The sequence below is a fragment of the Pisolithus orientalis genome (assembly GCF_024613125.1).
Source record: "Pisolithus orientalis strain OTSU chromosome Unknown F5J12scaffold_5, whole genome shotgun sequence".
Taxonomy (NCBI): Eukaryota; Fungi; Basidiomycota; class Agaricomycetes; order Boletales; family Pisolithaceae; genus Pisolithus; species Pisolithus orientalis.
The window spans coordinates 1,138,084-1,152,288 of record NW_026260786.1 but is presented as its reverse complement, the minus strand read 5'-3'; the positions used below and the strand labels follow the sequence as shown (position 1 = coordinate 1,152,288).

The window sequence follows — 14,205 nt, the reverse complement described above, 5'->3', positions numbered from 1 at the left end:
AAACCAGCCAGATCAGGTTGATATCATACATACGCGGATCTAAGTTTTTCCCAGATTGATGAGCTCAAATGAAATAAATTTCTGTGGGGTGCATGCAATATTGGAGATCAGGACGGGTCGACAAACACCGAGGGTAAAACAATCCACGTTGACGTCGCCGTTGCGTCTTGCACATTGGTGTACGGGTCGAAATCGGTTCACCCAACCTCCAAAGATAGAGAACGTTGTTTTAAAACTGTGGCAATGCCAGACAGTCTAGGCTAGCGGCATTCCGCCTATCTTCTCGAGTGCCCGTTCCGTACCCTTCCTTCTACCCACAGATGTGGCACAAGTCAGATGGTCCACGTTGACTTTGATGGGGTCACAAGGTAAATATGTAGAGTAGTCGTGGCAGGTACTGCCACGCCAGATGGTGCCGCATTATAAGCGATGAGCGCGAGGCGATTCGGATGATTTATTTTCGCTAGATTATGTCTATGTTTGATCTGAGAATCAGGTTGAAGATGCATGATATTGAGTATAAAATATCCTTTTTTGGAATGATCGCAATGAAATCTGCACTAACATCCATTACAGGTAATCGTCACGTATCCTGACTGACTGCATCAACGTTCAACGTGAACCAGAGGCACGAAATATGTGGACCACTTGAAGATAGGCACGAGATATGTCAGAGTACTGCGAGTGCGGGTGAAATAGCATCAGAGTCAATAATGCGAAGTGACAGTCGTAACAATTCCAGCCTAACTACGCACCACTGGTACCTTCAAGCTTCAAGCTTCCGTGTCCAAAGGTACAGGCACGGAGTGCTCCGGATGCTATGCTGCAGAGCGACATGCGGAGCGCCTTTTTGGCACTTGGGGTAAAGACAGCACATCGATCTGCTGGTCCTCAGTCCAACCGTTCATCTCTTCGTGCCTAACTCATTAGCCAGACTCAGTCAGCAGGTCGCACAGAAATGTGGCCAGGTAACCGCCAGGGCGGGTCACCGTCGTGAGTAGTTATCGTGATCAGTGATAGCTGAAACCACTGATTTGAGGGCATCGGGATCGAAAGTTATCCCAATCCGTGAGTGGCGTTTGTAGTATTAGTGTATACCGTTCCCTGTCCTCAAACAATAGCCTCACCAGCGGGAATTATGCTCCCTATCCCGGTCCACCTCCCTATGGTCAAGTGCAATCCCAGCCCCAGCCTTTTCCGAATGCAGGCGGCCAATCTGGCCCGATGCCCAGAGGGTTAGTGTTATCTGCATTCCTGATCCTGTTTTCCGACCTTCGTCTCTCAAATTCAATCAATTTCAGTGGACCGCCCCCTGTATCGAGAGACAATCATCCCGGTAATCAGCAACATATTTGGAACGCGTATCCTGGTCAGCCCACCGGCGGTTATGCGCCTCCACATCCGGGAAATTATCCAGTGTCCCCTGGCCCTCCAGGGACTTATCCCTCCCCAGCGCTCCCAGGAAACTATCCTCCACCGCCAGGTCCTCCGGGAAACTATCCACTGCCTCCCGGCCCGCCAGGATACTATCCGCAGCCTCCGGGTCCTCCAGATAACTATCGTCCGCCGCCTGGTCCCGCAGGAGCACCACCGGGTGCTTATGGCCCTCCCACGTACAACCCCACACCTGGTCATCCTCAACGGTGCGGAACTTCTCACTGCCATCCCTCCTCCCACTGACGTACCAACGGCAATCCTAGCTATGGTTCCCAAAGTCTGTTGCCGCCTCTATGCTAGAGTCTACGCTAATATAGTAACAGGCGGGCCTCCGATGCCCCCTGCGCAGCAGCAATACTACGGACCCCCGATGCAAGGCCCAAATCAGCAAACACAACAACCATTCTTCCAATATTCGCAGTGCACGGGGAAAAAGAGAGCGCTTTGCGTGTGTCCCGACTGGTTTTATATCATTGATGCTTTGCGTAACCCCCCTTATAAATTCAGATCGGTATCAACTACATCAACCAGTCCGGACAACTGAATGGCTGCATCAACGACGCAAACAATTTAAAGGCATTCCTCATGAGTAAGTCCGCGTAAATACTACGGTCGACCAACCCTGATGGCGTGTACGCAGGCCATTTTGGTTATAGGGAAGAGAACATAAGGCTACTGACAGACGACTCGCGTGACCCTAGCCGGTGGCCAACTAGGCGTAATATAGTGAGTTACGCACAACGCATAGCTATGGGGTACTATTAAGACGGGTTGTCTCTAGCTGGAACACATGCAATGGCTTGTTCGCGATGCACAGCCAAATGACTCGTTCTTCTTCCATTGTAAGTGCGACGGTTCCAACGGTTTGTTAATTATTGATCAAGCGGTTATAAGATTCTGGTCATGGCGGCCAGACCAAGGACCTTGACGGGGATGAGGCAGATGGATACGATGAAGGTGGGTGTCAATTGCGATCTTCTACTACTAATATGTACAACGATCCCCGCTCGCAAAGTTATATATCCAGTCGACCATCAAGCTGCTGGCCACATCGTAGATGACGTATGTCGTGCATTTATATCTACCGTCTCTCTTACAACGGCTACCTCTCAGCTCATGCACGACATCATGGTTCGGCCTCTACCACCCGGTTGTCGAATCACCGCCATTTTTGATGTACGTTTCCATGCGTTGTTATCTTTGCCTATGTGATGGTTCACCTCCACTCAGTCCTGTCACTCGGGGTCGGCTCTCGGGTACCAATTTCCTTCGTGTTTCAAGTAGATGCAGCTGACCTATGTACTGCACCAGATCTTCCTTATGTGGTGAGCTCCTTAATCCAGACCCTTGCCACATGTTGTCGAATCTTAATTCTCTTGCATCTTCAGTACAGCACAGAAGGTAAAATCAAGGAACCAAACATTGCTGCGGAAGCCGGCATGGGTGTAATGTCTGCTGTGACTTCCTACGCACGCGGTGATATTGGTGGCGTATTCCGGTCCGTCACTGGCCTGATCAAGACTGCATCGGGGAGCTCTCAGAAAGCCGAGCAGTATGCGAGGGCGACCAAGACAAGCCCGGCCGATTGCGTGCGTTACTACGGCCCTCTTTGCGGGTTCCAGGGACAATGCTGAAAACTGTAACGTTACAGATCTCATTCAGCGGATGCAAGGACTCTCAGACCAGTGCGGACACGCAGGTGGCGAACAGAGCCACAGGTGCTATGAGCTTTGTATGTTTTGACTCGTACTCCTCTTAGTCCAAACGTTCACAACGTCACTTCTCACGCTGCCATTCGTCATGCAGGCCTTTGTCCAGGCGCTCAGTACGTTCATCATCCATCAACACGTGTCGCTCACACTTGATCATTAATTATCACCGTAGAGAGAAACCCGCGGCAGAGTTATCAACAGTTACTCGTATCCATCAGGTGAGAACGGGGACCAATGTTTTTTTCGTACTGTATTTGACATGCTGCCAGAGATATCCTTCGCAACGGTAGGTATGGACAAAAACCGCAGGTACGTCAGACAGCTGCCTATTCTTGGGTTCCATGTCTGATAACTGAGGTTAGCTATCCTGCTCTCATCCTATGGTGCGTCTCCTTACGGGCGCAACGAGTACTGCGAACCGTGCTCATTCCACACGCATTGTCCACAGGATACTAACATTATGTTCATCGCTTGACCTACCATGCTTCTCCGTATGCAATAACAAAGCTCGATATGTAAAATACGTGTCGTCGAATGTGATGTGTCGTTTCCTAGCCTGTATTGATATAAAGATAGGATAAAGAAAATAAAGTATCACCCGGGTTTGAAAGGAGGCCCAACGTCAACACTCTACACTGACGATGCGTGCTCTTCCATCATCTCCGTACTGAAGGGATGGTGAATGCTCGTCGCTGGGACGCGTAGCATCTTCTAAATAAACATCCTCGTATCGCACTAGAAACGATGCTTTATCGAGAACAAGAGCTGAAAGTCTGCGATGATACACCTGGGTACCAGATGAATGAAAGTGAGGGCCACACGTGGTTTATCACTTACACAACCAGAGTCCAGGCCAACTGACCATCTTCTCACGTCGAGGCCGCGGGCTGCAATATGACCATAGACTATCATAGATGGAAAGCAAGGTAATGGAGACGGCTTCACATCACCCTCTTCAGTCGATATAGCGAACTGTAGTCCTGTAGTGGACAGTTTATCAGCAACGATACCTTCGCACCGGTCCATTACGTCGTTCCACAGTTCGGGCCAAGGAGTTCCCTTCCTTCCCTTCGCTACCGACCCGTCATCCGCGACGCTCCGCATGTTCATCAATACCCACGGATCTTTGTTCTGCGGAACGTCGTTCAATAGTGCAACCTCTTGCAAACTACGAAGGAGCGCCTCCTTCGGCTTCGAAGTGCGTGTGGCCGGCCAATGAGACAAAGGTTGTTTAGGGTGCTTGAGTTCGCGTTTCGGATCTGCAGCAAGCATCCCAGCATGGACGAAGTATGTATGGCCGGCTGGCGCGTGAATGACGATTGGCAAGGAGCGCAGGTAGTCGTAGTGTTCCTGGGACATGGCTCTGGCAACGTTGTAATGCCTTTGGAAAAGCTTCCACCCCTTCGGCACTTTGTCCTCCCATTCTTTGTTGGAGAGGACAGACCAGAACGCTACATGCAGCTCGTCGTCATCGTCGTCATCGTCGTCGTCATCGCCATCATCGTCACCTATGGGGTGCTCGCTGTCGATTTTATCGAGCCATTCTCGCCCACCAGGGAGAGACTGTATCCAGTCTCTCCATGCCCTCCATTCGATGACTGTTTGATCGTTGTTACCTCTGACGCCGGTTATGTTATTGGAGGACATAAAGGAGAGGACTGCAACGGAACCGCTGACGCCCCCCCTGGTTACGATATCGCCGACATGAATCAAAGTGTCAGATCGAGGTTCATACGAGAGTTTTTCGAGCAGGGCACTACATGGTGTCATGTCTGGTAAGTGACGGATTGCCTCCTTGGAGAGCGGTGCAACAATCTTACCCTAGAGAGTCATTCCTTCCATGGATATCCCCAACTGTGATGATGCGGTCACGCTTGCCATCTAGGCGCTCATGAGTTATTAGGTCCAGTAAGACCCTGTGCCGAAACGGCACATGGGGATAATCGATAACGTACGAATAGGGAACTCTTCTTTACTTAGAGTTCGAGCAAGTTTGTATTGGGAAAAGTCCGGAAAACTTGTATCGACTGGAAGCCGGTGATACGATCAGAGGAGGTTAAAAACACAGTGACTAGGAGAACATACGATCTGTTTGCTTCTCGCCGAGGAAATTCGTCCGACGATGCTTCAGTTCATCGGATACACCGGTGATAAATATAAAGAGGAGAAAAAAAATGATGACGGAGCCTGCGACGAGGGATCGCTGGGTTTCCTGGGTGTTCGTGGTCATCATGGTCACTGGCTAAGTGGCTTGCCAGACTGCCAGAGGAAACTGGGAACGTGTTGGACTGGCAGAGCAGGCTGCATAAGGAACGTGTGAACTGGCAGGGGCAGAGGACGGTGGAAGTGGCGTCGGCGTTGGGTCGGCGTGTTGGGATAGCAGTGAACTTGCTTGGGTACAGGATACAACTAACAGCTAGTCTAGTAGTATGGCGAGTTGACTTTATGACCGTACAATGGTTCCTTCCATTGCTCGCCGCCTGTCCACCTCCGCATAATCCGTATTTCCTTCCGACCCTGGGCCTATCCACTTCCAAGCATTCTGCCTGACAAAATCTTCAAAAGTCCAGAAATCGGGTCGAAGTTCTGATGTCGACTTGCACCAAACGTACGTATGCACGCCTCTCCCCGGCTCCAAGGCTTGCGATGCGGCAGCAGCCATTACGAGTGACTCCATTGCATCGACGGGCGGCACGTCGTGCAGACTAACGAGTGGCCCGAGTGGGTATCCAACCACCACTTCCCGAGTGTATTCCTAAGCACTCACAATAAGTCATGTTGGCGAGAACTCACGCCGTGATTTTTGATACATACATCCCCTTCAAAGTCATCCAGTAGTCTGACGTCCTCATTCGTTAAACCTGAAACCAATGATCCCCTGACGCTCCTTTCGTCCGCTTCGAGGTCACGATCGAACAGAGACCGGCTCAGCGAATAAGGAACGATCGCAGGGTAGTCAGCGCCCTGATGGCAATGACGTTTTTTCATCTTAGCTATCCAATGCGGCAGAATGACGCAAGAGACAACGGCCTTACTGTGATCTGATGCCGAGTAAAGTCCTTACACAATCATTGATTCTCTGCGTAGGAGGGACATCGCTCCACTGACCTTTATCACCGCAGGACAAATTTGGAGGTGCGAACCATCATTGCCGATCACCCGCTGCAATATCTTGGGGTGCAATAACGTTCCGTAGAAGAAAGCATCTACCATCATGGGTTGTCTAGGGAGAACATGAGCGCACGATACGACCAGCCGACGAGAAGTCTGAGGTCCTCCAGGTCGCGATGTACATAGAATTTACAAAAACGCACCTACGAGTCCTTGACTGCTGAGGCTGAGGCTGGATCGAGATTTAACAAGAATATGGGTCTCCTCGCCAATTGGTGGTACTACTCTTGGTCGTTGCCCAGTGAGAAGCCACGACCTGGTTTGTGTGTGAAAGGTAGATAAGATAAGGGAACGACCAGTTGTTGAGTCACTACGACTTTGATGGTCCCTCGCTCTCCGTGCCACGCCTGTGGCCATGCCTCCTTCATCTCAATCCGCCGTCCCGCTCGTGCCAATCCCGGCTGCAGTCGACCTTGAGGAGCTATACAAGACACCTCCACCAGCATTTGGCCATGAGATGCTCAAGTTGTTCGGGTTTGATCCAAAATATGTCAATCTAAACAACGGTAGGCTCCCTTTTCTGTTTTGCAGGCTTCCTGGTGACGATACCAGGTTCCTACGGTTCACTTCCCCTTCCCGTCCGAGTGGCCTGCGACAGCTGGACCACAGAGATCGAGTCTAACCCGGACGTTTTTATAAGGTACAAAGCCCATCTCCTCGTGGACCGAGCGCGAGAGCGCATCTCCCAGCTCATTGGCGCCGACACTGACGAGTGCGTCATCGTGAATAACACCTCCCACGGTATTGCGACTGTGCTGCGTAACTTTTCATTTAAAGAAGGTGATGTTCTAATTGCAGGTAACGGGCGCTCCATCCTCATGCTTGACCACAAGGACTAACTCGTTACAGCCAACATTTCATATGGCTCTATATCCAAGACGCTCAAATACCTAGGAGATATCCCCCCTCATCCCACAGTGTTGACCTATAATGCCCATTTCCCTACAACACATGAAGTAATTTTAGGGGAGTTTAGGCAGTTTATCCAAAAGGTCAAAGAAGAACGGGATGACCCTCATCAAAGCCGGACGTTCATTGCGATAATCGATTCCATCACATCCCGCCCTGGCGTTCTGATGCCATGGAAGGAAATGGTAGCTATATGCAAAGATGCTGGAGTCTACAGTCTCGTTGATGCCGCCCACTCCATCGGGCAAGAACTGGACCTCAATTTGTCGGAAGCGAAACCGGATTTCTGGGTCTCAGTCAGTATTTTGGAAGCGAAGTAGATCCTCTTGTGACGAACAGCGTGTGCTTGACAGAATTGTCACAAGTGGCTTTACGCCAAGAGGGGATGTGCTGTCCTTTATGTTCCCAAGAGGTCAGGCGCATTATGGTTAACCTCGAACGTCGGCAGTGTCAGACTGTCAACCCGATTGCAGGAATCAGCACATCATCAAATCTCCAATACCCACACCGGTAGAGTATCATTCCCCGCAGGACGAGGGTTACAAGGGTCCGCAAGAGTTTGTTAAGCTCTTTGAATGTAAACCTGAGTAAAGATGTTTACTCTGCTCGCGTCCGCTTACCAAGTCCTAGGGACGGGTACTATCGATCACGTTCCGCACATTAGCCCAATTGCAGGTGAGTACATTAATCCGTGGCTGTGGGCACTCGCACCTGAACATCCTTCAGCACTCGATTTTAGAGCGTGGCTCGGGGGTGAACACAAGATAAACAAGTACACTCACGAACTAGCCATCGAGGGCGGAAAGTACCTCGCCCAACGATTCGGAACTAGCCTCCTTGACCCAGAGGGCAGCTTGACTCTAAATATGGTACGACTCTCCTCCCCTGTCTTTGTTTCAGTAACTTTACTCATGCAGGTCGTCGTCGAGCTTCCCATACCTGAGGAAATACAACAGACCAGCGAAGTAGTAGCCTTGATACAGGACACTCTGTGCATAAAGTGGAATGTTTCCGCTGCGTTCTTTCGGCACAACAAGAAGTGGTGGGTCAGATGCAGCGCACAGATATACAATGAGGTATGAGTAACACTGCATCTTACCGCAATAGATCGCTCAGAAACACAACTGGCAGTTATCTGACTTCCATGCGGTAGCAGACGCTTTAGAGGATGCAGTTGCTAAAGTGATAGAGTTCAATGCTGGACGTACCAACTGATCCATGCTCCACTCCCAACATTCATTAGGAATATGGACCAAATTCCTTCGAACTTCAGGTAGTCGTTTGGAGGGGTAGACGTCCTTATCCTTAGTATGTCTATACTTCATAATAAAGTGGTGACGGCCATGGAACCGCAGAAATTCCAAGTGAGATGCCGACGTAAGTGATACGCCACGGCGCGCTCGCGGAGCCTCAGCAATGGAGCCATCGAATGTCTCCCCCGCAACAAGTCGATGATACGAACGGTATCGATCATTAATGCACTTACTTACGACGTCGGGGTGAGTAAAGCGGTGTGGAACGCTAGCCTCTGAGGTAATGATACCTGTGAAATGGCACACCAAACTCTGAAATAGATATTCAACAAGGTTCCCTTGATTAGGCAGTGTTGCTTGTCCTGCTTGTAGTCATAATTATAAGTAGTAGCGATCCCCTGACGGTATTCTCAGCTACAGAACAAGAAGCTTACTTTCATGACTCACCTATGTGTCCCATCCCCGGTTCCACGATCCATGCCTTCCTCGTGTTTCCATATTGTCCCTCTCCCTCTAAATGGTATTGTTCAATCCACGTCTCCCTCAAACCTGAATCGATAGCTCCACAAATGATTCTAACTTTAGGAAAAGCACTTTGAAGAACGTGTATACCACCGGTGCGAGCCACCAGGAATGTCACGAAAATAATGTGGTCCTGCTGGACGCCGTGGTCTAGCAACGTTCGAATTGCCATGAACGCGGAAGCAGCGGTGCTGATCTACAGTTTTCGTCAGTAACACCGCAGAAAAGAGCGAAAACTTCGCAATACCTGTGCATCTAACAGAAACACCCATGTATCGACGGCAAGGTGTCGTTCACGGATACACTTAGGCAACATCACGTGCAGCAAAAGCGGCTCTCCGGTCTTCCCGTCAGTCTGAACCAGAAGTGATCCGATTGTAACATCGCTTAGAACCCGTTGTAGCCCCTTTTCCAAAGGACCTCCCCTAAGTAACACATCAAATGTTTATCCATGAAATATTCTGATAATACTTACGAGCGAAGAATGGAAACACCGCAAATGTGCTGAGGAACGTTGTAAACACTGCAGTACTAGAAGCCATGGGTGAACTACTGACCTTTACGTCCAACTCCTTACCGGAACACTCGGTATCTGTGGGTGTGGTTACCACCTTTGTTTTGTAAGGAAGCAGTTCCATTGCTTTTTCAATTAATAGAGTTGCGAGGCGATCAACGAAGAAAATGAAGTCTTGTCGACTCGTCCTCTCGTCGCGTAAAACAGTGTAAATTCCCTGTGATAACTCAGCATTCCATACTGCTACCGTGTCCGGTGACTGCAGCACGCACCTGAAGCTGTGGTGTCTGCGGCAAGAGTGTCAGCGAGGAATCTTCTGGATTACCGCTAGGAGAGTTCAGACATTTGTCTACAGATCTGTAGGAGATATTTCGTCGAAAATGTCGGACTCGTTCGTTCATCTGACTTCGAATGTGTGTTGTAATGAGCTCGATGGCAACGGCATTGTTTGAACCTGGAACGATCTAAAAGACTGTGAACTTATCAAGTAGTGCAAGGAGCTTCGGACCCACGATATCTGCGTACCGTGCTGTGGGAAGCACGAAATTGTCGAAGGCAGGCTTAACGTATCGGAGGTATCTAGGTAACTGTCAGACATACTCCTCGGTTATAGCAGATTGCTGCTGCTAACTGTTCAAGAACACCTTCCATGCTCCTCCCACGTTCCTTGACATCTCGCGAGATGCGTCGTGCAAGCATGATGTCCGAATCGCACTGAACAAATATCTTCCGCGTACTCGGAAGCTGAACAGGCGCTGCTTCTCTGGGTGCGACTTACCTTGAGGTCGTACAAGTCGCGTAGCTTGGGATCATGCAAGGTCATGATGCCCTCAGCTGTAAGGGGGATCAGTAAAAGAGGAATGAGAGTGGGGAGACTGACCTATGATGATGGCAGCACCATAGAGATACTTGGACTGATCGAGTCGTTGGTGTTCTTTAAAGGAATAGATTGGTATATTTGTCTGTCGACACGCCTTGAGGTCTGCGAGACACTGGGAACCCGTCAGATTTGTGGCATGTGTTGCTTTGTACGTACATCAGCGAACATGGCCATATCGATCGCGTCAGGATGATCAAAGTCGAAATGATTGGCATGAGCAAGAGCCATTTCTTCTTCTGTATGACGCTTATAGAAGCTATCCTGGACACGGGAGTCGAGGTAGTCGTCGTGGATCGCAGTGCCCGCAAAACCATGCACACATACCTGAGACATGATGACGACCGTAGGGGTCGATCCGAGCGACTTGACAATCTGCCTTGCGACATATGTCTGCATGTGCACGACATTACTTAGTGCCCCGTGACCGATTGTCGTCCAATCTCACCTTCCCACTTGCTGAGCCTCCTGGAAGCGCGAAGTGGTAAACAGCGCTGGCTCGCGGCGTCCGCGTACTCACCTGCTATTCCAATGACAAAGGCGTTGCTGAGTGGAAGCCCATTCTCGCCATACCTGGGTGGTAATCGCTGATCAGAGATGACCATGAGACCTCGGTTGTTTGAGGAACACTACCAGGGAGGTCTTCCGTGAGAACTCAAAACGGTATTCTTCTTCGTCTGAAAGCTTTCTGACAAGTCCCGTTGGTATTCCTCCGCCTCGTAAAGATCCGGCATCTCTTCTCCCAGCATGGAAAACGTTCGTTGGTATCTCTGTGTAGCAGATGCTCAGATTCCGGGGATGGTCAAGGTCGACTCGAAAGAACGGCCAGTCACCAGACGAACCCGTACTTATTTGTACTCGGCTATCCGTGAATCGTGACCGTGGGGCTGGGCCAGCATGTGGATAGGCACAAATGAACATGGCAGGAAAAAAGACATGTTCCCTCCAGCGCTGTGTATAACTGTCGGTCGAGTCCCACCTAGGGATTATGCCAACGGAGCCTAGGGAGGCCAAGGCAAGCGTGCTGCGTGTATCCCAGACACCAACATAAACGTAACTATGTCCCGCTGAACTTGGGTCACGATTGAGCAGAGACGGCGCTAATGGACCGCTATTACTCGGGGATAGTAATCAGGTCTTCTAACACCGTATGTACACAGCCCCACAAGGAACGAGTGAGTGGCGAACATCCATGTCCACTCGTCTGCCATTCAGTGAGGCAGTGGGGTCTACGACATTCCTCCAGCTTCTGAGCTTTGGCATCAAGTGTCACACCATCATACAATTAGCATGGACGAATCCTTTTTAGTTATCTGGTAAGAGGAAATCAGCGATCGACTCTCGACACTCTTTTTCACTCTGCCGACTTCGAACCCAAAGTTCTCTGTTCTTAGAAACTGGTATTGCTTCCTCTGCATCCTGCGGCTTCACCCATCTTGGCAATGGCATATCTTGGTGGTGTATAAGGGGCGGTGCAAACGATGACTTCCTGCTACTCCTACTCGTGAACATCGTCATGCAAGAGTAACAGAGATGAGTATCCAGCGGAGGAAGTCGGGATGTCTGGTCTGGGTGAACCGAGGAAACAGCAGGAGACGAAGAAGCAAGTCTTTCCACGACTTTCAGGTTGGGATGCGATCGTATTGATATGCGGGCTTTCCAATCTGCCAGTCCTCCCTGTAGGTGACTATATAAAAAAGACCTCAGCGGTTATACATCACCACCTGATCATAGATAACTAACCGACAACAAAACCAACACTCGCCCACTGAGGTACCCTTCGGCTCTAGCTTAGCACAAGTGCGTGCAATTGTCGATACCGTGGACGGGTAGTCCTTCTCGAGGCGAACCACGAAATCTCCCGAAAATTGTTAGTGTATCACAAACTCCGAATCGACTAGTCAGACAGATACCTTTAGTCAAACCAGGGATACCCGTTATGACCCGCGTTAGTCTTGGTCTCCCGGGTACACGTATTCCATTCCACCAGGCATATGCCGCACATTCTTTCATGGTGACATCTCTCAGAGGCCGCACGACGCGAACTGTTCCGCCGAGTTCGACGCCAGGTGATAAACCAGGAGGCCACTCTTCTTGAAACTCCTCGCGGATAGCGTGACCTCCTCCCTGTGCAACGCAAGAGACCAAGGACACCGCCAAGGTGGTCAAGGACGATCCCAAAACCAGGTGGGAAGCTCCATGAAATTGGGCTGTAAAGAGCATTAAAAGACGAATAAGAACCTGTATGGCCCTAGAAACTGCGGTTGGGGTGGGTAGAGCAGTCAAAAATGCACGCAAGGCATCCTTAGGGGAAAGAGTGTTGGATGAGTGAGCAGGATTTAGGCCTATTTAACAGTTGGCACACGAATCATGCTATAATGTAGCAGCTCGCCTTCTATAGGTAAACCGTCTTTCCCCAACTCCAGTGTTAGTTGGGACATGTCAGGTTTACCTGTCATTCTGCACCACCATGATTCGTCGAAAGCATCTTCCAGTCGAAGCGGGATGAATTTCAGGTTGGGATATGACGCAAGGGCACTCCGCATTTCCTCCGTACGCTCGTGTGTCTGTTCACAACGTTTGCAGGAAATCTGGTGGGAACAAGATAATATCATACCTCCGGGATAGCGCTTGAAACCTCGACATAACACACAGCGCAACTCGTCCATACGCTTACATTTCGTGGATGATTAATCCCACCTCGAGGGTCACCGTTTTCATCGGTCGGTGGACGACCCGCGAAGTATGACTTGTAAACCAAATCAAGGAGTACTGCAGAACCGAGTCCACCTGAGAAACCGAGGACCAAGGACCCAGATGCCTTCAATTTTGGACGTTTGGAGGTACCGGCGTTGGCATTAACATGTGGCTCCAGAGCTCTCCGGAATTTGACAATCACAAGAGGAGTAAAGCAATCTCTGGACGAACGTGTAAGGTAGGCATCTGTGAACGGGTGGCGAGGACATCACCTGCAGTACACTGCATGGCGTATGACGATGTTGCCTAGGTTCAGCTTACATTTAACGCAATGTTTCCCTTTGTCGAACCTTGGTCGGCCTGCCAGCGAAGGGACGGGGTCAGAAAGTACATGGCAATGCAATGTTGTCTCTGAGTTTCTCACTGAGCATCAAAGCGCTATCGTCAGCGATCGGGTTACCACACGATGCCATCGCCGATAAATATCGACTCCTGAACTTTGGACAATGGAAGTGCAGTGGGAAACAGACAGCAGCTGCTCCCCTTTTGGAACTTCGTGACCGTGACCTTTGGTGCAAAGGATTTGGTCTGGATGCCAGACTAAATACACTACAAAGGATTATTGATTACTGGTTATCTTGCACCTTGTGTGATCTTGTTCGCCCCCGTTCTACAAGTACCATGCTCCTTTCTCCAGGTCACACTTCTCCGCGCTTGTCGTGAGTTTTATCACAGCAATCTAGGCTGGAGGCGAACGCTGCGACGCGAGATTTAGCGAAGCGTCCCTTGTCGGGTACAACGGACAGTACCGCTTCCTCACACTAACCCACCTTCACCATAGAAATTGCAAGTTTACTCCACTCCTCTCAGTTACATCACCACGCAACTCGATGTTAGTCGTCATTGTAGTACAGTACAGACACATCATGGACCACCGAGCGGGTGTTCATCGACATCGAACAGCTCCTCGCCGTACGCGTGGCTATCGAGACTCAGAAGAGCAAAATCAGTTTCTCACAAGAATATTCAACTTCCTCCTGGCGAGCAGCGGTGCTGGTGAAGACCTGCGTGGATCCCTTGAAAGTTTTTCCTATACGGAGGAAGAATTTAGCT

General features: G+C 50.1%; 6 protein-coding genes across 6 annotated transcripts; 2 read left to right on the top strand and 4 right to left on the bottom strand.

The window, feature by feature from the left end:
- Positions 1 to 1,350: 1,350 nt before the first annotated feature.
- Positions 1,351 to 3,807, top strand: F5J12DRAFT_964976 (metacaspase-1; the record flags this gene model as incomplete). The annotated part of the gene is made up of 17 exons (XM_051749988.1): positions 1,351 to 1,643; positions 1,738 to 1,885; positions 1,945 to 2,026; positions 2,078 to 2,163; positions 2,219 to 2,279; positions 2,332 to 2,394; positions 2,453 to 2,499; positions 2,551 to 2,613; positions 2,668 to 2,693; positions 2,781 to 2,796; positions 2,826 to 3,026; positions 3,089 to 3,169; positions 3,244 to 3,262; positions 3,322 to 3,367; positions 3,419 to 3,458; positions 3,512 to 3,532; positions 3,598 to 3,807. Coding segments are annotated over 17 exons (1,320 nt in total), but the record flags the coding sequence as incomplete, so codon positions are not given.
- On the bottom strand, positions 3,398 to 5,487 carry F5J12DRAFT_451106 (uncharacterized protein). The gene is made up of 6 exons (XM_051739494.1): positions 5,235 to 5,487; positions 5,105 to 5,176; positions 4,970 to 5,030; positions 3,987 to 4,833; positions 3,748 to 3,936; positions 3,398 to 3,700 (listed from the first exon to the last, which is right to left on the bottom strand). Exons 1-5 carry the CDS (start codon positions 5,380 to 5,382, stop codon positions 3,772 to 3,774), a joined length of 1,293 nt encoding a protein of 430 aa, XP_051603176.1. The 5' UTR covers positions 5,383 to 5,487; the 3' UTR covers positions 3,398 to 3,700; positions 3,748 to 3,771.
- F5J12DRAFT_451068 (uncharacterized protein) lies at positions 5,488 to 6,596 on the bottom strand. Its single transcript, XM_051739493.1, has 5 exons — positions 6,464 to 6,596; positions 6,258 to 6,372; positions 6,185 to 6,208; positions 5,964 to 6,113; positions 5,488 to 5,904 (listed from the first exon to the last, which is right to left on the bottom strand). Exons 2-5 carry the CDS (start codon positions 6,363 to 6,365, stop codon positions 5,593 to 5,595), a joined length of 594 nt encoding a protein of 197 aa, XP_051603175.1. The 5' UTR covers positions 6,366 to 6,372; positions 6,464 to 6,596; the 3' UTR covers positions 5,488 to 5,592.
- A 40-nt stretch (positions 6,597 to 6,636) lies between these two features.
- F5J12DRAFT_810870 (pyridoxal phosphate-dependent transferase) lies at positions 6,637 to 8,614 on the top strand. Its single transcript, XM_051744814.1, has 9 exons — positions 6,637 to 6,826; positions 6,873 to 7,118; positions 7,170 to 7,525; positions 7,583 to 7,641; positions 7,703 to 7,806; positions 7,860 to 7,904; positions 7,956 to 8,098; positions 8,147 to 8,305; positions 8,361 to 8,614. The coding sequence occupies exons 1-9, from the start codon at positions 6,676 to 6,678 to the stop codon at positions 8,442 to 8,444; spliced, it is 1,347 nt and encodes a 448-aa protein (XP_051603174.1). The 5' UTR covers positions 6,637 to 6,675; the 3' UTR covers positions 8,445 to 8,614.
- A 129-nt stretch (positions 8,615 to 8,743) lies between these two features.
- Positions 8,744 to 11,395, bottom strand: F5J12DRAFT_810853 (armadillo beta-catenin plakoglobin). The gene is made up of 15 exons (XM_051744813.1): positions 11,229 to 11,395; positions 11,029 to 11,165; positions 10,916 to 10,968; positions 10,844 to 10,863; positions 10,555 to 10,788; positions 10,399 to 10,510; positions 10,297 to 10,352; positions 10,150 to 10,244; positions 10,031 to 10,097; positions 9,791 to 9,982; positions 9,562 to 9,735; positions 9,480 to 9,508; positions 9,252 to 9,429; positions 8,930 to 9,200; positions 8,744 to 8,880 (listed from the first exon to the last, which is right to left on the bottom strand). The coding sequence occupies exons 2-15, from the start codon at positions 11,142 to 11,144 to the stop codon at positions 8,861 to 8,863; spliced, it is 1,617 nt and encodes a 538-aa protein (XP_051603173.1). The 5' UTR covers positions 11,145 to 11,165; positions 11,229 to 11,395; the 3' UTR covers positions 8,744 to 8,860.
- Positions 11,396 to 11,571: 176 nt separating this feature from the next.
- On the bottom strand, positions 11,572 to 13,629 carry F5J12DRAFT_810842 (uncharacterized protein). Its single transcript, XM_051744812.1, has 7 exons — positions 13,517 to 13,629; positions 13,365 to 13,452; positions 13,013 to 13,313; positions 12,788 to 12,962; positions 12,309 to 12,740; positions 12,139 to 12,253; positions 11,572 to 12,082 (listed from the first exon to the last, which is right to left on the bottom strand). The coding sequence occupies exons 1-7, from the start codon at positions 13,563 to 13,565 to the stop codon at positions 11,701 to 11,703; spliced, it is 1,542 nt and encodes a 513-aa protein (XP_051603172.1). The 5' UTR covers positions 13,566 to 13,629; the 3' UTR covers positions 11,572 to 11,700.
- Between the last annotated feature and the right edge of the window lie 576 nt (positions 13,630 to 14,205).